General features: G+C 41.6%; 4 protein-coding genes across 4 annotated transcripts in view; 1 reads left to right on the forward strand and 3 right to left on the reverse strand.

Moving 5' to 3' along the window:
* LOC6040925 overlaps positions 1-12,851 on the reverse strand; it is a 44,517-nt gene extending 31,666 nt beyond the window's left edge. The window contains exon 1 of the mRNA XM_038267114.1: positions 12,607-12,851. The gene's annotated coding sequence lies outside the window, so the exon portion shown is untranslated. The remainder of the gene's footprint in view (positions 1-12,606) is intronic.
* LOC6040929 lies at positions 81-1,869 on the reverse strand. The gene is made up of 3 exons (XM_001850205.2): positions 1,524-1,869; positions 1,210-1,364; positions 81-1,148 (listed from the first exon to the last, which is right to left on the reverse strand). The coding sequence occupies exons 1-3, from the start codon at positions 1,766-1,768 to the stop codon at positions 217-219; spliced, it is 1,332 nt and encodes a 443-aa protein (XP_001850257.2). The 5' UTR covers positions 1,769-1,869; the 3' UTR covers positions 81-216.
* LOC6040930 lies at positions 3,805-12,557 on the forward strand. Its single transcript, XM_038267122.1, has 3 exons — positions 3,805-3,888; positions 12,014-12,200; positions 12,260-12,557. Exons 1-3 carry the CDS (start codon positions 3,880-3,882, stop codon positions 12,502-12,504), a joined length of 441 nt encoding a protein of 146 aa, XP_038123050.1. The 5' UTR covers positions 3,805-3,879; the 3' UTR covers positions 12,505-12,557.
* A 5,415-nt stretch (positions 12,852-18,266) lies between the features above and the next one.
* LOC6040931 (39S ribosomal protein L37, mitochondrial) lies at positions 18,267-19,807 on the reverse strand. Its single transcript, XM_001850207.2, has 3 exons — positions 19,191-19,807; positions 18,665-19,130; positions 18,267-18,593 (listed from the first exon to the last, which is right to left on the reverse strand). The coding sequence occupies exons 1-3, from the start codon at positions 19,715-19,717 to the stop codon at positions 18,327-18,329; spliced, it is 1,260 nt and encodes a 419-aa protein (XP_001850259.2). The 5' UTR covers positions 19,718-19,807; the 3' UTR covers positions 18,267-18,326.
* Positions 19,808-20,157: the final 350 nt, after the last annotated feature.

Raw genomic sequence — 20,157 nt, forward strand, 5'->3', positions numbered from 1 at the left:
ACTTCTTTTAGTGTTTTTTGCATTTGTTCATCGCTTTTACTCCGAACCCGCTACGCCCCGAAATAGAAAACAACGCTTTTATGTCACAACTACGCGTTTACTGCAACGTTACATCAAATAACTAAATATAACATTGACACACCAGATTCTGTTAAGTTTGCAACTGAAAATAAACATGTTAAAACACGATCAGCAGGCTGTTTGTTTTTGTTTCCTTCACAAGGTCACCTCAATGTCAACGAATGGTTGCGTCCTGCCGTTGTTGTTGTTGTTGTGACGCAGCTCAACCGGCTGCATCAGGTCGTCCAGATCGTCAAAGTTGAGGTGCCGTACGCGGGCCAGCTTCTCCTCGAGCAGGTCGCACGACTTGACCAGCAGGGGTTCCCACTTGGGCGGCGGAAGCTGGAACTCGTCCTGGGTTGGGGGCGGAATGGCGTGCAGTTTGATGTCCGGTCCGAGCAGCATCGAAACTTGGTCGAACATGTCCACCAGGGCGGTCGCTTCGTGCAGCAGGTCGGACACGGCCCGGTGCTGGGTGTCACTCCAGGTGACGGTCTTTTTGTTCGGGGCACGGGGTTTCCGCGGGGGTATCGGCGATAGGCGCATGTTGGCTAGTCGGTTCCCGATGACAAGATCCTTGAATTCCGCCCACGGTCGGTTGCCTTCGCTGAAGGTCCGACGGGGAAGTTCCCGGGCCACGTAATGGTCGGACTCTTCGTCGGAGAAGTCGAGATTCTGCCAGGAGCTGAAGGTGGGCGGTTCCAGGAAGCGGGAGCTTTTGTGCGAGGGCTGCTCCTGGGATGAGCCAGCGAGCAGATCCGGAGTGTTGTGCTCCTTGATGCTGTCACTGCTGTGAGATTCTTGATCTTCCGGAGCCATCTCCACGTCCAGCTCGGGAATGTTGAAGAACTGCTTGATCTTCTCGTCGATCTTCAGCAGTTCATCCAAACTGCTCGCGCAGTCCTTGGAAGGTTCTTCTTCCAGTGGAGTAGCTTCATCGACAACCACCTTCGGTGTCGGTCCGTCTCCTCCTCCGTTCTCCAAAAACTTCCGGAACGAAACGCCGCTACGCGGCATGGCCGTTTGGGTAGCCGTGTCCAGCGTTGGCACCGACTCGGTCATCTGCGCCACCGAATGTGTCAGAATAACTGCAAACAAAGCAAAGTCAACGCCTTCTTCTACCAAATCTCGACGATTTAGTTGTCTTACAGTTGCCAATCTCTCGGATCACTAGATTGCCGTCGGTCGAGATCCCTTCGTCCACCATCGGAATCAGATCCCGCTGCTCGTCCGTTGACGCCTCCTTCATCAGCTTGGTGTGCACCGGATCGGTCTGGACGAACGCATTCACTCGACGCAACCTTCTGCACCGGGAAGAGAACGCAAACTGAAGGAACATTTCGTTTGTTTTTACCTAGGGTGCGCGCGCAACCGGGAATAGTTCTTCCGGATCTATTTATAGATCACTGAGTGACTGTTTTTTCCCTCCCGGATCGCGCGTCGCATCCCAAAATTTAACCTACTTGGACATGTCCAGAATGCGTGCCCGCAGGTCCGGTTTCGGCGCCGGCGGAACCAGCCCCTGGGCTACGCTGGCCGGACGCCACGGGGGTCGCTCCCGGGCAGGTTCGTCCTTGGACACCTTCTTCACCGCGATTTTCGATGGACCACCACCTTTGGAAACCGAATTGGCCACCGACGTAGCGATCGACTCGTCGCTGACGCTCAGCGTCTCGCTGGTCGTCTCCGACGACGGAGATTTGCTCATTTTCAACACCCGGAAGAAAAGACTTTTACTTTTCAGCGTAGAAGGTAATTGGGAGGGTCAATCGATTAAAATTCACCTCCCCGAACTAGAATGCGGGCGGAACTGAACCTGTTTGTGCCAATCGAAGTAGACAACGTAGACATCAAACGTGCATGGGAAAACAGCGGTTGCCAAGGTGAAAAGCTTAGGAAGAGGCAAGGATTAGAAGGAAAAATCGATAGTTTTTCGCGGTGTTTTGCTACAGGTTCTTCGTTGACATGTGCTGTTTGGCTTTGTTTGCAAGTAATCCGTTCGGGAGTGTTTTGAACACGTGACGGCAACGCGCGGGTGGGAAGTACGCAGCCAGAGCACGTGGTCGCAGCTACAGCTGCTGCGATTTGTTTTTTATATGTTTAATGATGAATCTGCCACCGACCCACTGCAAAAAGTATGAGGAAGCTTCTTTCAGCTCAAAGTAAGTAACTTCTCTTCAGAGTGTCACGATGAAAACCAGGGTTGCGAATGAGCGAGCGCTCACGGAAGGCTTGCTCGCTCCAGCTGGAGCGTGAGTTTTTATCAGGTAGCTCGTGCTCGCTCACGCTCACCGGAGCATTTTGCGCTCACGTGAGCTGGTGAGCAAAAGTAGGTAGTTGTTTTTTCCTGATGAAGCATCTGCCTGTTTGAAACGAAGTTTCTAGGACTATCTCAGCACAGGCAGCAAAAACAAACAAGAAAGTGGTCGAACAAACAAAAGTAGACAATGAAATGGATTTGATCAGCGAACCGAAATTTACGTTCTATTTAAAATCTAGACATTTTTCGAACAAGGATCAAAAAACTAATTTCATAATGTAAACATTCATTGACGTGAAGAGATGCACTGCTTGTTCACAAATCAAATCCATATTGGACCATATTGTATTGTTGTTATGTACAAAAATATTGACAATTTATGTATATTTTATTTATTTTTAAACAATCTTTTAAACAGTTACAATCATCCTTGTTAAAAAATCATATATAACTTGTAATTGAATATTTTCACAGGTTTGGTTGCGAAAGTGTTGAATAAAATCCACTTGTTGGAAGAAGAGCCAACCTTTTCGTGGTGAAAAATATTGACAATTTATTTGATTTGAGTCAAAAGGGTTATTTCAACCCTTAGGAATTTTGAGGCATATATTTAAAATAGAACTGTTTCAAAAATGTTACCCTATTTTCTAAAATGTTTGCCAAATAAAGACTAACCTTATAAAAATGATTAGCTGTTCTAATCACTGAATCACTGAAAATTTAATAAACTGAATAACTTTTTTTTATGGTAGCTGATTAGGTACATAAAAACAGTTCAAAGTTATATTTTAATCAAACAAGCATTTAACCTTGAATCGAGCTCACCAAAGCATAAATCCTCTTGAATCAATTCATTGTTTTGTAAGTTTTTCTAAGGTTTACAGGCCCTATTATTTAGGCGTCTATACCCTTCCGCCCCTCTCTGCTACAATAAGGCCTTTGAATTCTAAAATATTCTAAAAAATATTTCATTTAATACATTCGAATGTATGTCTAAAAAATTATTTGACCCTTGCAAATCCAACCATTTATTTAAAAACATGATTGATGAAATTAAGCTATTCCAATTCATATATCATAAAATTTGTTCACAAAGTCATATTTCCACAGCCCTACTGCACCTGACGCAAAAAATCCATCTAGAATTGAAAAAAAAAAACTTTCTCAAAAACGTTAGATGATTAGCGACACGTCCAAAATGAGCGCTCCGTGAGCGAAATATGAGCGCGAGCGCGAGCGCGAGCGTGGAGCAAACGTGAGCTGAAAAAATCGGAGCAAACATGAGCTAGCTCGCGCAGCGCTCCTCTTCACGAATGAGCGAAAAGTGAGCGCTCACGAGCGCGTGAGGAACGCAACACTGATGAAAACAAATCTCCAGGAAGATACCGGCATTGAAGTGGTCCACTAGCACTGTTATCAGCAATTGATTTGTGGATTTAACTCGGATCTTATCACAAACACTCAAAAGTTGTTTTCGGAAGATAACTGACCACTTCCTAACCTCAAATTGAAAAAATCCCATTCCCTCAAAGTCAGTCCAACTTCGACAGTCTCCCAACATGAACGTCCTGTAGTGGATGAGATTGGTAGGCGAAGAATAAATAAGATACTCATACAAGCTAGTAATTGGAAATGCCACACCTTGCTTCGAATATACATTGATGTTGAGTGTGTGCGTGTGCTTGGCTGACGCGAGAGAGAGAAAAGAATAAACAGTCTTGTGTTATGTTTTGGGCCTGAACAACGCGTGTTTCTGTGTCTCCGAAAATAATCCCAAATATTCGGAAAATCTGAGAAAAATCCCGCTCCAGCCACGACAATGGCGCAAACAGCGCTCCGCGATTGTTTAATAGTGAAGAAACTTGTTTTTACAGAGAAAATGTGAAAAGTTTAGTGCATTTTTCCGCCTGGTTCGGGTGCTGTTCTGTGACGCTTGGGAAGCCATGATGGAGCTGCCCGGTAAAAACATACAAGGTTGGATATTAGGCCAAGCGACTGACATGGCTCGACAAACGTCGGGCGTTTAACGACTGCATGATTGAGCTGAAATGTTTTGTTCCGAACGACGGAACAGTTGTTTATCACTAATAAAAACGTGAGTAACAGTGTTGTTATATTCAAATAGTGGTTTTAGTGAACTGCAATTGCAACATAAACAAAATTCGGTGAATGTCCGAAATATATTACGGGTTTTACTTTCTTAATTATTTTGTGAACTGCGCCGTTAATTTTGCCAAGTAAATCGTGACCAAGTTATTGCAGGAGGAGGTCCAAGCGATGGAAACGAAATTACATGAAGATTGCGATTAAAAAAAACCAGGTTCGGTAAGTTTTTGCGGCAAAAAAAAATGCATGAACAGAGACGAAATATCTGACAAGTGTTTACCCTGTAAGAGAAAGCGTCTAAACATTGCCACGATTTAGGACCGAATCTTTAAAAATTAGCATATGGTGGATGATCTATTGTCGGTCCGATAAATTTTTGATGTTTGATCAAAATTCTAGTTTTTGTGGGACAACGTTGAAAAACTGTGTTAAACCATTGGTTGTCTAAACGAGTTAATTGAATATTTCACTAATATAGAAGAAACACTGCATATTGATACAACGATACAGTGAACAGTTAAAAAATATGATTTTCTTGGCGCTGAACACTAAATTACCATGGAACGAAAATAAATGCAGATGTTTTATAATTTAGAAATTATAATGAATTCTTGATGGTATTGAAGAACGTTTGGTATCGAGAAATTTAAAAGAGAGATGTGAGCCGGTAACATGGAGTGAAACTTTCGCAGCTCTCATAGAAAACCTCACAGCAGCTTGACAGAAAGTTTAACTCCATGTTGCACTTCTAATTTCTCGATTGAAGAACGTTTGTGAAATGTATGCTTATGTCCCCTGAGAGGGTAGAGCGTGATTGCTAAAAATTGAGCTTGAGTCCCCTGGGAGAGTAGAGCATGGTAGCATTGCTTGAGTCCCTGAGAGGGTAGAGCGGAAGTAGAGCGTGATTGTTGAAAATTTGAGCTTGAGTCCCCTGGGAGGGTAGAGCATGAACGTGAATGAATTAGAGTTTGAGTCCCCCGTGAGGGTAGAACGCAAATGTTGGAGTTTTTGAGCTTAAGTCCCCTGAGAGGGTAGAGCGTGATTGTTGGAAATTTGAGCTTGAGTCCCCTGGGAGGGTAGAGCATGGACATGGATAAATTGGAGTTTGAGTCCCCCGTGAGGGTAGAACGCAAATGTTGGATTTTTTGAGCTTGAGTCCCCTGAGAGGGTAGAGCGGAAGTAGAGCGTGATTGTTGAAAATTTGAGCTTGAGTCCCCTGGGAGGGTAGAGCATGAACGTGAATGAATTAGAGTTTGAGTCCCCCGTGAGGGTAGAACCCAAATGTTGGAGTTTTTGAGCTTGAGTCCCCTGAGAGGGTAGAGCGTGATTGTTGAAAATTTGAGCTTGAATCCCCTGGGAGGGTAGAGCATGGACATGGATAAATTGGAGTTTGAGTCCCCCGTGAGGGTAGAACGCAAATGTTGGAGTTTTTGAGCTTGAGTTTTGAGCTTGAGTCCCCTGAGAGGGTAGAGCGTGATTGTTGAAAATTTGAGCTTGAGTTCCCTGGGAGGGTAGAGCATGAACGTGAATGAATTAGAGTTTGAGTCCCCCGTGAGGGTAGAACGCAAATGTTGGAGTTTTTGAGCTTGAGTTTTGAGCTTGAGTCCCCTGAGAGGGTAGAGCGTGATTGTTGAAAATTTGAGCTTGAGTCCCCTGGGAGGGTAGAGCATGGACATGGATAAATTGAAGTTTGAGTCCCCCGTGAGGGTAGAACGCAAATGTTGGAGTTTTTGAGCTTGAGTTTTGAGCTTGAGTCCCCTGAGAGGGTAGAGCGTGATTGTTGAAAATTTGAGCTTGAGTCCCCTGGGAGGGTAGAGCATGAACGTGAATGAATTAGAGTTTGAGTCCCCCGTGAGGGTAGAACGCAAATGTTGGAGTTTTTGAGCTTAAGTCCCCTGAGAGGGTAGAGCGTGATTGTTGGAAATTTGAGCTTGAGTCCCCTGGGAGGGTAGAGCATGGACATGGATAAATTGGAGTTTGAGTCCGCCGTGAGGGTAGAACGCAAATGTTGGATTTTTTGAGCTTGAGTCCCCTGAGAGGGTAGAGCGGAAGTAGAGCGTGATTGTTGAAAATTTGAGCTTGAGTCCCCTGGGAGGGTAGAGCATGAACGTGAATGAATTAGAGTTTGAGTTCCCCGTGAGGGTAGAACTCAAATGTTGGAGTTTTTGAGCTTGAGTCCCCTGAGAGGGTAGAGCGTGATTGTTGAAAATTTGAGCTTGAGTCCCCTGGGAGGGTAGAGCATGGACACGGATAAATTGAAGTTTGAGTCCCCCGTGAGGGTAGAACGCAAATGTTGGAGTTTTTGAGCTTGAGTCCCCTGAGAGGGTAGAGCGTGATTGTTGAAAATTTGAGCTTGAGTCCCTTGGGAGGGTAGAGCATGGACATGGATAAATTGAAGTTTGAGTCCCCCGTGAGGGTAGAACGCAAATGTTGGAGTTTTTGAGCTTGAGTTTTGAGCTTGAGTCCCCTGAGAGGGTAGAGCGTGATTGTTGAAAATTTGAGCTTGAGTCCCCTGGGAGGGTAGAGCATGAACGTGAATGAATTAGAGTTTGAGTCCCCCGTGAGGGTAGAACGCAAATGTTGGAGTTTTTGAGCTTAAGTCCCCTGAGAGGGTAGAGCGTGATTGTTGGAAATTTGAGCTTGAGTCCCCTGGGAGGGTAGAGCATGGACATGGATAAATTGGAGTTTGAGTCCGCCGTGAGGGTAGAACGCAAATGTTGGATTTTTTGAGCTTGAGTCCCCTGAGAGGGTAGAGCGGAAGTAGAGCGTGATTGTTGAAAATTTGAGCTTGAGTCCCCTGGGAGGGTAGAGCATGAACGTGAATGAATTAGAGTTTGAGTTCCCCGTGAGGGTAGAACTCAAATGTTGGAGTTTTTGAGCTTGAGTCCCCTGAGAGGGTAGAGCGTGATTGTTGAAAATTTGAGCTTGAGTCCCCTGGGAGGGTAGAGCATGGACACGGATAAATTGAAGTTTGAGTCCCCGTGAGGGTAGAACGCAAATGTTGGAGTTTTGAGCTTGAGTCCCCTGAGAGGGTAGAGCGTGATTGTTGAAAATTTGAGCTTGAGTCCCCTGGGAGGGTAGAGCATGGACATGGATAAATTGAAGTTTGAGTCCCCGTGAGGGTAGAACGCAAATGTTGGAGTTTTGAGCTTGAGTCCCTGGGAGGGTAGAGCGTGATTGTTGAAAATTTGAGCTTGAGTCCCTGGGAGGGTAGAGCATGAACGTGAATGAATTAGAGTTTGAGTTCCCCGTGAGGGTAGAACTCAAATGTTGGAGTTTTGAGCTTGAGTCCCCTGAGAGGGTAGAGCGTGATTGTTGAAAATTTGAGCTTGAGTCCCTGGGAGGGTAGAGCATGGACACGGATAAATTGAAGTTTGAGTCCCCGTGAGGGTAGAACGCAAATGTTGGAGTTTTTGAGCTTGAGTCCCTGAGAGGGTAGAGCGTGATTGTTGAAAATTTGAGCTTGAGTCCCCTGGGAGGGTAGAGCATGGACATGGATAAATTGAAGTTTGAGTCCCCCGTGAGGGTAGAACGCAAATGTTGGAGTTTTTGAGCTTGAGTTTTGAGCTTGAGTCCCCTGAGAGGGTAGAGCGTGATTGTTGAAAATTTGAGCTTGAGTCCCTGGGAGGGTAGAGCATGAACGTGAATGAATTAGAGTTTGAGTCCCCGTGAGGGTAGAACGCAAATGTTGGAGTTTTGAGCTTAAGTCCCCTGAGAGGGTAGAGCGTGATTGTTGGAAATTTGAGCTTGAGTCCCCTGGGAGGGTAGAGCATGGACATGGATAAATTGGAGTTTGAGTCCGCCGTGAGGGTAGAACGCAAATGTTGGATTTTTAGCTTGAGTCCCTGAGAGGGTAGAGCGGAAGTAGAGCGTGATTGTTGAAAATTTGAGCTTGAGTCCCCTGGGAGGGTAGAGCATGAACGTGAATGAATTAGAGTTTGAGTTCCCCGTGAGGGTAGAACTCAAATGTTGGAGTTTTTGAGCTTGAGTTTTGAGCTTGAGTCCCTGAGAGGGTAGAGCGTGATTGTTGAAAATTTGAGCTTGAGTCCCTGGGAGGGTAGAGCATGGACACGGATAAATTGAAGTTTGAGTCCCCGTGAGGGTAGAACGCAAATGTTGGAGTTTTTGAGCTTGAGTCCCCTGAGAGGGTAGAGCGTGATTGTTGAAAATTTGAGCTTGAGTCCCTGGGAGGGTAGAGCATGGACATGGATAAATTGAAGTTTGAGTCCCCGTGAGGGTAGAACGCAAATGTTGGAGTTTTGAGCTTGAGTCCCTGGGAGGGTAGAGCGTGATTGTTGAAAATTTGAGCTTGAGTCCCTGGGAGGGTAGAGCATGAACGTGAATGAATTAGAGTTTGAGTCCCCGTTTTTGAGCTTGAGTCCCCTGAGAGGGTAGAGCGTGATTGTTGAAAATTTGAGCTTGAGTCCCCTGGGAGGGTAGAGCATGGACACGGATAAATTGAAGTTTGAGTCCCCGTGAGGGTAGAACGCAAATGTTGGAGTTTTGAGCTTGAGTCCCCTGAGAGGGTAGAGCGTGATTGTTGAAAATTTGAGCTTGAGTCCCTGGGAGGGTAGAGCATGGACATGGATAAATTGGAGTTTGAGTCCCCGTGAGGGTAGAACGCAAATGTTGGAGTTTTGAGCTTGAGTCCCTGGGAGGGTAGAGCGTGATTGTTGAAAATTTGAGCTTGAGTCCCTGGGAGGGTAGAGCATGAACGTGAATGAATTAGAGTTTGAGTCCCCGTTTTTGAGCTTGAGTCCCTGAGAGGGTAGAGCGTGATTGTTGAAAATTTGAGCTTGAGTCCCTGGGAGGGTAGAGCATGAACGGGAATGAATTGGAGTTTGAGTCCCCGTGAGGGTAGAACGCAAATGTATGAGAAAATGCTCTAGACTTACACTCAAAGAATCTTCAATACTTTTGTACTAGTCGAGAAGAAGAGAAGACTGTAATAACTATAGGCTTGAAACCATCTTTAAATAAAGCGAACTTATAATTAATTTTATATGAACTTAAAATCTTATTGATTATTGAGCAACTACAAGACTTGATTAAAGATCATTAGGCTCACAACCTTGACGATATTAATTTACACTAATGATTGAAATTCTAGAAAGATTGATATTAAAAACAAAGAATTTCAGTCCTTTCGATGTTATGTTTAAAGTATCAAAAACTGATAACCTTGACGACTTAAATATGAGCTCCGATTGAGCTTCTGAAAATGGGTAAAATGTAATAATTTAAAAGTGATTGGTAAAACAAAAAAGATAATTTTTGAAAGAATTTCAGTCTTTTTGAAGTGATGTAAGAAGATTAAAAGTGATTGGTAAAATAAAATAGATATTTTTTAAAGAATTTCAGTCTTTCTGAAGTGATGGTTTAAGAATCGAAAGGCTTGTAACCTTGACGACTTAAATTTGAGCTCCTGATTGAACTTCTGAAAATGAATAAAATGTAAGAATGTTAAAGAGATTGGTAAAATAAAATAGATAATTTTTAAAAGAATTTCAATCTTTTTGAAGTGATGGTTTAAGGATCGAAAGGCTTATAACCTTGACGACTTAAATTTGAGCTCCTGATTGAACTTCTGAAAATGGATAAAGTGTAAGAAGTTAAAAGTGATTGGTAAAATAAAATAGATAATTTTTAAAAGAATTTCAGTCTTTTTGAAGTGATGGTTTGAGGATCGATGGCTTGTAACCTTGGCGACTTAAATTTGAGCTCTTGATCGAACTTCTGAAAATGGATAAAATGTTAAAAATTGAAAGAGATAAGTAAAATAAAATAGATATTTTTTAAAGAATTTCAGTCTTTCTGAAGTGATGGTTTAAGAATCGAAAGGCTTGTAACCTTGACGACTTAAATTTGAGCTCCTGATTGAACTTCTGGAAATGGATAAAATGTAAGAAAGTTAAAGAGATTGGTAAAATACAATAAATAATTTTTAAAAGAATTTCAGTCTTTCTGAAGTGATGGTTTAAGAATCGAAAGGCTTGTAACCTTGACGACTTAAATTTGAGCTCCTGATTGAACTTCTGGAAATGGATAAAATGTAAGAAAGTTAAAGAGATTGGTAAAATAAAATAAATAAATTTTAAAAGAATTTCAGTCTTTTTGAAGTGATGGTTTAAGGATCGAAAGGCTTGTAACCTTGACGACTTAAATTTGAGCTCCTGATTGAACTTCTGAAAATGGATAAAGTGTAAGAAGTTAAAAGTGATTGGTAAAATAAAATAGATAATTTTTAAAAGAATTTCAGTCTTTTTGAAGTGATGGTTTGAGGATCGATGGCTTGTAACCTTGGCGACTTAAATTTGAGCTCTTGATCGAACTTCTGAAAATGGATAAAATGTTAAAAATTGAAAGAGATAAGTAAAATAAAATAGATATTTTTTAAAGAATTTCAGTCTTTTTGAAGTGATGGTTTAAGAATCGAAAGGCTTGTAACCTTGACGACTTAAATTTGAGCTCCTGATTGAACTTCTGGAAATGGATAAAATGTAAGAAAGTTAAAGAGATTGGTAAAATACAATAAATAATTTTTAAAAGAATTTCAGTCTTTTTGAAGTGATGGTTTAAAAATCGAAAGGCTCATAACCTTGACGACTTAAATTTAAGCTTCTGATTGATCGTCTGAAAATGGGTGAAATGCAAGAAATTAAAAGTGATGGGTTTAAGGATCGATAAGCTTATTACTTCGATGACTTAAAATTGAGGTAATGATTGAACTTCTGAAACTGGATATGATTAATGAAATTGTAAGAGATAAGTAAATTGTTGATTTAAAATAACGGGACGGGATTTATGTTTATGTTTAGACTTTTGATCAACACGAATTAGGCTAAGATCATGATTTTGGAAGATTGGCTGAAATACGCAATATCATGCTTATTTAATCATTGCATCTAGCCTCTTTCGGTTAGATTTTTGTTTTTTTTTTGTTTTCTTTTTTTAGGTTTATTTACAGGATAAATTTGTGGACCACATTGGGCCTTAGAGACGGAACAACCGGTAGCAGCAAACTGCCAAGAACGTTGAAGGGTTTCGAATAGAGGACATCATTCACTGTTATCTAGCTCGGGCATCGATTAGACGACATCGTTCGCTGTTATCTATCTTCAAAGAAACTATTGTATACGAGAATAGATATATATTGTAAAAAGTTTTGAAAAGATTCAGGTTTTTACGCCGGATGTTATAAGGCTTTTCCTGGCAAAAAAAAAAAAGAAAAAAAATAAAGGCCATTGAACGAAATTTAAATATTGTATAGATTAGGTTATCATTGATGTATTTGTTGTAATTTCATTAATCAAAGAGTAGAAGAGGAGGAGGATGTAGTGGATGAGATTGGTAGGCGAAGAATAAATAAGATACTCATACAAGCTAGTAATTGGAAATGCCACACCTTGCTTCGAATATACATTGATGTTGAGTGTGTGCGTGTGCTTGGCTGACGCGAGAGAGAGAAAAGAATAAACAGTCTTGTGTTATGTTTTGGGCCTGAACAACGCGTGTTTCTGTGTCTCCGAAAATAATCCCAAATATTCGGAAAATCTGAGAAAAATCCCGCTCCAGCCACGACACGTCCCACTCGCAATCTTCTGTTTCGCGTCCCTGCTCAGTTCCGTGGCCAGCGGCCTCGAGTGCTACAGCTGCGATTCGGACCGCACCGACCAGGACTGTAACGACATCAAAACACTCCCGAAGGTGACCTGCCCGGCCCTGTCCGAATCGTCCCCGATTGGAATGAGCTGCGGCTTCCAGCACATCCAAGGTGAGCCCCAAATCGGCACCAATCCAGCATTAGCTACTAACATTTCTCAATTTATCAAGCTTCATCCGGTTCCATCGAGACAGAACGGATCTTCCGTGGTTGTGTGGTCGCAGGGGAGTGCGACCTGCTGGGCAAACAGGCCGGACTGACCTCGCGCTACCGGCTGACGAGCTGTCAGGAGTGCGCCACGGACGCGTGCAACGAAATGCGAACCGGAAGTGGGGCGACCGGCGGGATGCGTGGTTCGATGGCGATTTTGAGCGCGGTTGTGGCGCTCGTGGTGGTGAGAGGCAGTTTGGAGTGAAAGGGTGAAAGTTATTTTTGGTTGAAATAAAACATTTGACAGAACCAAAATTTCAAAACCGTTTTCATCCATATTAAGCTTTCTAGTAGATTATCTACTTACAATTTGAAACTGAGATGGGATTTGTTGTAATCAGAATCCGGTTTGCATCACACCCTTCAGTCACTCGCGGATCGCGAAAGGACCGTGGCAGAAGCTGGTTTGCCTTACCAGTTCCTCTTCTTCTTCACTCGCTGGAACCGTCCAATCTGGGGTTTATCCGGTTCGATTGGACCAAATGTTGCGTCACAACTCGGTCGGTAGTGAAATTGTCACGCGGGGAATTAAAAGACTTTTTGGCACTCACTTCAGCATACATATAACGATTCCGGTTTCCACATTTTTAATTTTACTAAAACTAAACTATAAAATAAAAATGCAAATGTAAACAAAGAAAAGAGTAAAAAACTGACAGCACGCACTTTTCCTGCCCTTCGTCGCGCGGGTCGCGCGCCGTTTGACTTCACCTATTTTCATTCCGTCAGGTTGGCAACATTGCGTCGACTGCACGCTGAAAATCGTTTGCACGAAGTTGGGTAGAATCGCGCCACTTAAATTTTAAGACAACAACGTTTTTCAAAGTTGGTTTTAAGCAATAAGTTTTTGGGCACTTCGAAATATCAAACCAACAATAACATTATTATTTTTTTTTTGCAATGTCATTAAAAAGGAGTTTTCACACCAGATCACAATATGGAGAAGAAAACACTACTGGTACGTTCGTTTGAAGAGCCGGTGCGGCACTGAACATTCAATAACATTGAATTTTTTTTTCAGTATCATCAAAAAGGATTTTTCACACCAAATCACAATACGATCCGTTAGATCGGAAACACTTACCGTTATTTTGCATCTTGTCTTTCTTCGGAGACTTCTGCTACGCCTGATTATTATACTGCCTGCTTAGTTTTTTTTTGTGGTTGAAAAAAGAAAAGAGTTTTTGAGGTTTTAGGAATTTTATGATGTTTTAAGAAAATATTAGATTTAATAAATAGTTTCATAAGATTTAAGGCATAACAAAATAAAAAATTAGATATTTATGTTCTCATTTTTTAATTTTTGATTTAAATTCAATTTGATTTTATAGGATTTTTTAATTACTTGGATTTTAGAATTTCTAAAAATTAAAATTAGATTTTTTAAATTTTAAGATACAAATCAACAAATCGGAAAAAATATGCAATATGTATCACAATTATATTTCATATATTTCCAAATTCAAGATTTAAAAGGAATGTAATTTTAACATTTCTGAACTCAATATGTTTTTATTTTTTTTTTTGATTAATTAAATAAACATATTGAGTTCAGAAATGTTAAAATTACATTCCAAAACTGAAAAAATAAGATAAAAAAGCTAAAGCTTAAAAAAAATAACTTAAAAATTCGGAGATTTTTTTAAGGTGAAGCAGTTGATCATTTTCGAACAAAATTGATCATCACTATGAAATATTCTGTATTAAATTCAATTTAACGAATTTCTGCACCAAAATGAATCAGCATGTGCCGGTTGTTGCCTTCTTGAAGCCACTGAAGGAATTTTTGATCTAAAGCAATTGTGTTTGAAAATTTATATAATTTTGTGGCACAGTCATTGACGTCCTTGTTGGCAATCATTGATTAATGACGATTTCCATAACTTAACAAGGAATGGAATAATCGTTACCAAAAGGAATCAGCATGTGTAGGGCACTATTCTAAACAACTTGTTGAAGGAATTTTGTCAAAATATTGAAAGCGACGCAAAATTCATATCTTTGAACGAAAAATCATGACAATGATGGAAGTCTTCACGTTAAATAAATTTTTAAATTGTAAAATGAAATAATTTTATAATTTTAAACTTAAAGAAATTGAAGAGTATAAACAAACAATTGCTTTAAGTTTTAATATTGATTTAGAGTTGTAGAACTTAAAAATGTGAAAATTTCTAAATTTTCAGGGTTTCTAACGTTAAAACATAATAATCCAGCATTTTTGATTTCTAAAATTTTAATTTCAAGCTTCACAAATTGCGAATTTAAAAATATCAAACGTATTAGAATTTTGAACTTTAGAACATAAGAATTTATTTTTTTATAATTTTTAAATTTAATTTTCAATATCTTTTCCAACTTGGAATATTTTAGGTTTCAAACATAGTTTTTCTAACAGCTTTTTAAATTGTAATATTTAATAATTTATAAACTCAAAGTTTTATAACTGACGAAATTTTTAAATTTTCGAATTTTTAAATAGAAACATAACTTTTTTTCCTGATTCTTTTAGTGAGGCATTTTTTATTTTATTTTAAGGCGGTTACACATATTTTTCAAAGTTCAAATTCAATTTTTAATTTTATTTCTATTTTTTCGAAATATTTTTAATTTACAAGTTGACTTAAAATGATTAAATATTAAGATTATTTTTTTTATAACAATCTCTGTTTTATTTTTCTTTTATTAAATTTAGGACGATTTAACCACAGACAAACAGACGTTAGTCTCTTTTTAATTCCATCAATCAGGAAAATAACGGCTGATTTAATTTTAAACTTAGTTCTCGGATTATCCACCAGAATAGGGTGGCGCTGCAATCAAGGCACACTTTCAAATGACGTTTAAGCTAGCGCGCCAAAAGTTTTGTTTTTTTTCTGCTGCTACTTGAGTGTGAGGATGGACCAGTTTGGAGAAGATTGGTCGGTGGAATTTTTGGATCCGGACCCGCCTCCGGCTGTGGATTCCGCAGAATGGTCTGTTGAGCATTTAGATAATCCTCAATCTTTCCCGGCCGAACCGTTAGAAGAAGAGATGCCGGATTGGTTTGAAAGTTTTATCACAAAACACGAGCTACAGGATGAAGATATGCCGGATGCGAACTGCGGAAGTCTACTGCTAGACCGACACGAGCCACTGGACGAAGAAATGCCGGAAGCTACGAGTAACGATTCCGGTGTTCTGAACATCGGAAGATTCTTAGGCAATTCCAACAAAGAGACGCCGTCCCATTCAGCTGATTTTGTTATTTCATCCGTCGGCGTTGGTAAATTTCAACTAGATCTTGAACAATGTTGTCTCTGTACATAAATGATTTTTCACGTTCAACGCCGAATCGCCGATGTTGGTCTCCAGGAAAGCTGGATGGCAGAAACTGGCCACTGGTAAGGTTGAAGATGTAGGTATAGACCGTCGACAACAAGGTCAACCTGGTCTCATACGATTATTTGGTTGCTTGCAAGTGGACTAAATTGCTTGCCGAGAAGGTAGCTTGACCTCACGCCAAGAAATTTATTATTTAAACTCATGGCCAATTTGTGGGCATTGTTCACAAACAGCGCAGTAATACCCAAACCACCCTCAAACTGGTGCATCTTTCCATCAACCTCTGCAGCCTACACGAATGTTTCCTCGGCAAGATTTACCTAGTGCATGGCCGCAATCGGACGCGGACGTGAACCGTCTGCGTGAGTTAAGAATTTGAACTTCTTGCATTCTTCTCACATGTTGGTAAACAAATGTAAATGTTAGTAAACAAATCTCCCTCCTCTCACTACAACAAGAGTGACCGCGTTCACTCACACACTAACCAATTCTCATATACAGTGATGCTTAATGCTAGTATTGGCCACCAGATCGAGCTACTAGCTAACCTTTTTCCATTTTTTTTTGTGATTGATGGATTTTCGTTAAATTTGTTCAATGATTTACGTCTGTTTGTTTGTGATTTAACCCTCTACTGCCCAAATTTTTTTTCGAAAATATTTATTTTTCCCGTGTTTAGGAGGTCATTTTGAGCAACTTTTGTTCTACGAAAAACTTTGCTTCTCTTGTTTTATGGTTTTCTTGTTTTATTTTTAGTATTTTAATTTGCATTTATCTTGTTTAGTTTATGTTTTTTTTTTTTTTTGTAGTATTTGGCCTATTCTACCACCTAACATAATTACATTTTGCCTATCTAATTTTTTTTACGTTTTTACAGTAACTTTTTCAATTTTTTGCATGTTTTTCACATTTTCTGCTAAAGAATGGCACCATCATCATTTAAATTGCAAAAAATGCGTAGAGGCATAGTCTGGGACACTACAAAAATTACGGCATACTTCTTTTTACTGAATATAAATAAAAACACACAGCCAAAGTTGACCCCTAAAAAAAAAAACATTTTTTAAAACATTGGCAAAGTCACATAAAACAAGATAAACTTCCAACCCTGAAATTTTCTAAAATTTTAAAAGTTCTTCTTTCCAATGCTTTTTAAAGATCAAAAATTTACTGCTCGTACAACCTCCGGGTCATGAGCTGTCTCCAGATGCGCTGCCACTGAACTCGGCCTTGGGCTGCTACTCTCCAAGTCCGACTCGGAACTCCCACACTTCTCAGATCTTCCTCCACTTGGTCTAACCACCTCGCACGTTGCGTCCCCCTCCGCCGCGTTCCAGCCGGCTCCGAATTAAACACCAACTTCGCCGGATTGATAGTCTGGTTCGGTTGGCGCGCATCCAGCGCGTCCGGCATTCTTGCGACGTGTCCGGCCCACCGGATTCGGCCAGCCTTGGCGACCTTCCGAATATTTGGCTTGCCGTAGAGTTGCGCCAGCTCGTGGTTCATCCTTCTCCTCCATACGGTGTTCTCACGCACGCCGCCAAAGATCGTCCTAAGCACTCGCCGTTCAAAAACTTCAAGCGCTTGCAAGTCCTCTTCGAGCATCGTCCACGTCTCGTGCCCGTAGAGGACGACGGGTCTTATCAGAGTTTCGTACATGGTGCACTTTGTACACCGGGAAAGATGACCAGACCGTAGGGTCTTGTGGAGTCCATAGTAGGCACGACTACCGGTGATGATGCGCCTCCGAATTCCGCTGCTGCAGTTGTTGTCCGACGTCACCAACGATCCGAAGTACACAAACTCCTCCACAACCTCGAACTCGTCGCCGTCCATCGTCACGCTCGGTCCTATGCGAGTCCTGAGGGACTCGGTTCCTCCTGCCAGCAGATACTTTGTCTTCGCCACATTCACCTTCAATCCAACCTTATCCGCTTCCCGCTTCAATTCGGTGTACCGCCTGGCCACCTCCTCGAACGTTCTGCCAACAATGTCCATGTCGTCGGCATAGCAGATGAACTGGCTGGATCGGTTGATAATCGTGCCCCGTATGTTGAAGCCCGTCCGCCTCATAACACCTTCAAGCCCAATGTTGAATTTTTTTATGTTTTTCATTTTTAAAATTTAAGAAATTTTCAAGTTACAGAACTTTTGAATTTTATAATTAGAAACACTGAATTTTAGAATTCTTAAAGTTGAGGATATTTTTTAGAATTGAGTTTTTTTTTGTTGAGTTAAAAACAATTTTGATAAGAATAAATAATAATAATTTGATAATTTGAATAATTTGATAAATTAAAATTATTAAATTTTTATTTGTAATTTTTGGGTTTTTTGCTTGAATATTTTGTTTTAAAGATTAAGAATTATATAATTGCGGAACTTTTTAAATTTGTTAATTTCAGTTTTTTACAATTTTTAATGTTTTTTTAAAAGAACAGAATTTTAGATCTCTTTTTTAAATGTTTTTTTTTTTGTTTTTAGAACTTTGCATCAGAAAATTATATATTATCATGTAATTTTTTTAGTTTTTTTTAAGACTTTTTTTAACTTTCTAAAAATAGAATTTCAAAATATATTTTTTCGAAATTAGGAAATTTTCAGGGACTTTTCTTCAACCGCATCGCAATCAAACCCTCTCCATTTCAGCAAGGTTACCTTCCTCCTCCATTTATTCACACACTAGCACTCTACCTCGTCGGCTCAACTACTGCCGTAAAACACCGCCAAATGCCGCAACACGTCCCGGTTGTACTCGTGCAGCGCCGGTTTCCCCACCAGGTAGCCGCACTCGCCGTACAGATCCATCCGTGGCTTCCGGAACCACAGATTACGGGCGGGCTGGTTCTGCCCGTCGCTGCCGGCCTCCAGGTCCAGTGTGTTCAGCTGGTAAATTCCAAAGTGGAACCACTTACTGTCGGTTTGGACGGCCTGGACGGTGATAGGCCGCGGGAGGAGTTTCACCGAGTCCTGGAAGTTGGGGGGGGGGTTGAGGTTTGTGATTTTTGCGATTTGGTTTGGAGATTTAAGGTGGGACTTACCCCGTAAAATTGTCTTGCTCGTGAGGCGGCCACGGCAAAGGCTTTGAGCATGAGTCGTCCCTCGCGTTGGTCGTCCGTGACGGGCGTTTCGAACTGGTTCGCGACATCCGCCGGGGAGCAGTGCACGAGGATCGTATGCGGGTGGGCAAAGCGGTAATCGGCGCGCCGAATTGGGTACTGGGTTTGCCACTCGTAATGGTTTGAGGTTGGAATGGTGACCGTTTCGCGCAGGGGGAACAAATCCGGAAGGGGCTGATCCTGGGGCCGGTACACGGCACTGTCGTACGGGGTGATGGCCGCGGCGGATGTAATGAAGGTGTCTGCCTTCAGGGAGAGCTGGACGCGGTCCAGGTCTTTGGCGAGCGGGACGACGAAGCGTACGTTCGAGAGGATCTTCCGGCAGGACGCGACCGATGGGCCGGTGAAGCGTTCGCAGTGAATCAGGAGCTTGGAGAGCAGTAGGCGACTGGGGAACCAAAGATTGTTACATTTATTTAGAAGATGCGAAACATTCTTCTCTACTCACTTCCTCCTCTCATCCGAAATGCCATAATTCCGCGGCAGCTTGTACGCCGGTCGCTCCGGATCCTTGACCACGGCCGTCTTGACCTGCTCCGCATCGAACACGAGCGCGGCCAGCACCGACTGCTGCATGGACCGGTCCAGCGCGGTCGGAATCTTGGTCTTCTCCAACCGCTCCTCCACCTTCAGCGGCAACTCGTCATACACAACGGTGTTGACCAGAACCTGGGCCTGCCGGACGCCCTCCAGCAAAACATTCCGATCTCCATAAACGTAACACGGTTCCCGCTTGTACAGCGGATGCGTCTCGTCAAACTTGACTTCCGGCGGAAGTTGCCCCACGACCTCAACGCGCGGTCCCAGCTCGCGACGTTCGCGGATCAGCGCGTTCGGATCGACAACCGGAATTCCGCGCGCGGCCAACTCCGCCGTGGCGCCGGTCTCCGACGGAACGCGCTTGCCCTGAACGATCCAGTGGCGCTTGAAGTGGAACCCGATGTGCTGCCGGAGCACGACCGACGTGAGACGCATTGTTTTACGCCGTTTTCACCTGGTTTTCACGAAACTCTTCGGAACTTTATTTTTCACGACCTATTGAGTAACGCGGGCGGCACAAGTTTGACAGATTCACGCTTTTTCCCTTTTTGATTCGTTCTCTTTTGCTCCTCGTTCGTCAACATGACATCAGGGGGTGATTTATCAAAATGGAGATGGCATCCTGGTTGCCAAATATATCTCAAATTACAAAATTAAAATTAAATAAAATTAAAATTTCAACCTGTTTCTACACAAAATTTCACAACAAACATAAGAATTTTTAAGGATCAAAAACTGTTTGAACTTTGGAATTTAAGAATAATTAATGAATAAAATAATTTAAATGTTTTAAGAATCCAAAAAATATATTATTAAATTATAAAATAAAAAAAAGTAGGAAAATGTGCATGTTTAAAAAACGAAAAGCTTAAAAA

This window comes from Culex quinquefasciatus, chromosome 1, assembly GCF_015732765.1.
Source record: "Culex quinquefasciatus strain JHB chromosome 1, VPISU_Cqui_1.0_pri_paternal, whole genome shotgun sequence".
NCBI classification, from domain to species: Eukaryota; Metazoa; Arthropoda; class Insecta; order Diptera; family Culicidae; genus Culex; species Culex quinquefasciatus.

Coding starts and splice junctions, on each gene's coding strand:
- LOC6040929 (XM_001850205.2), bottom strand. CDS start 1,768: ATGAGCAAATCTCCGTCGTCGGAGACGACCAGCGAGACGCTGAGCGTC. Junction 1,365..1,523: donor CGCATTCTGGACATGTCCAA/GTAGGTTAAATT, acceptor TTCCCGGTGCAG/AAGGTTGCGTCGAGTGAATG. Junction 1,149..1,209: donor GATCCGAGAGATTGGCAACT/GTAAGACAACTA, acceptor CTTTGTTTGCAG/TTATTCTGACACATTCGGTG.
- LOC6040930 (XM_038267122.1), top strand. Junction 12,201..12,259: donor CGGCTTCCAGCACATCCAAG/GTGAGCCCCAAA, acceptor CAATTTATCAAG/CTTCATCCGGTTCCATCGAG.
- LOC6040931 (XM_001850207.2), bottom strand. CDS start 19,717: ATGCGTCTCACGTCGGTCGTGCTCCGGCAGCACATCGGGTTCCACTTC. Junction 19,131..19,190: donor ATTTCGGATGAGAGGAGGAA/GTGAGTAGAGAA, acceptor TTGGTTCCCCAG/TCGCCTACTGCTCTCCAAGC. Junction 18,594..18,664: donor GAGCAAGACAATTTTACGGG/GTAAGTCCCACC, acceptor CCCAACTTCCAG/GACTCGGTGAAACTCCTCCC.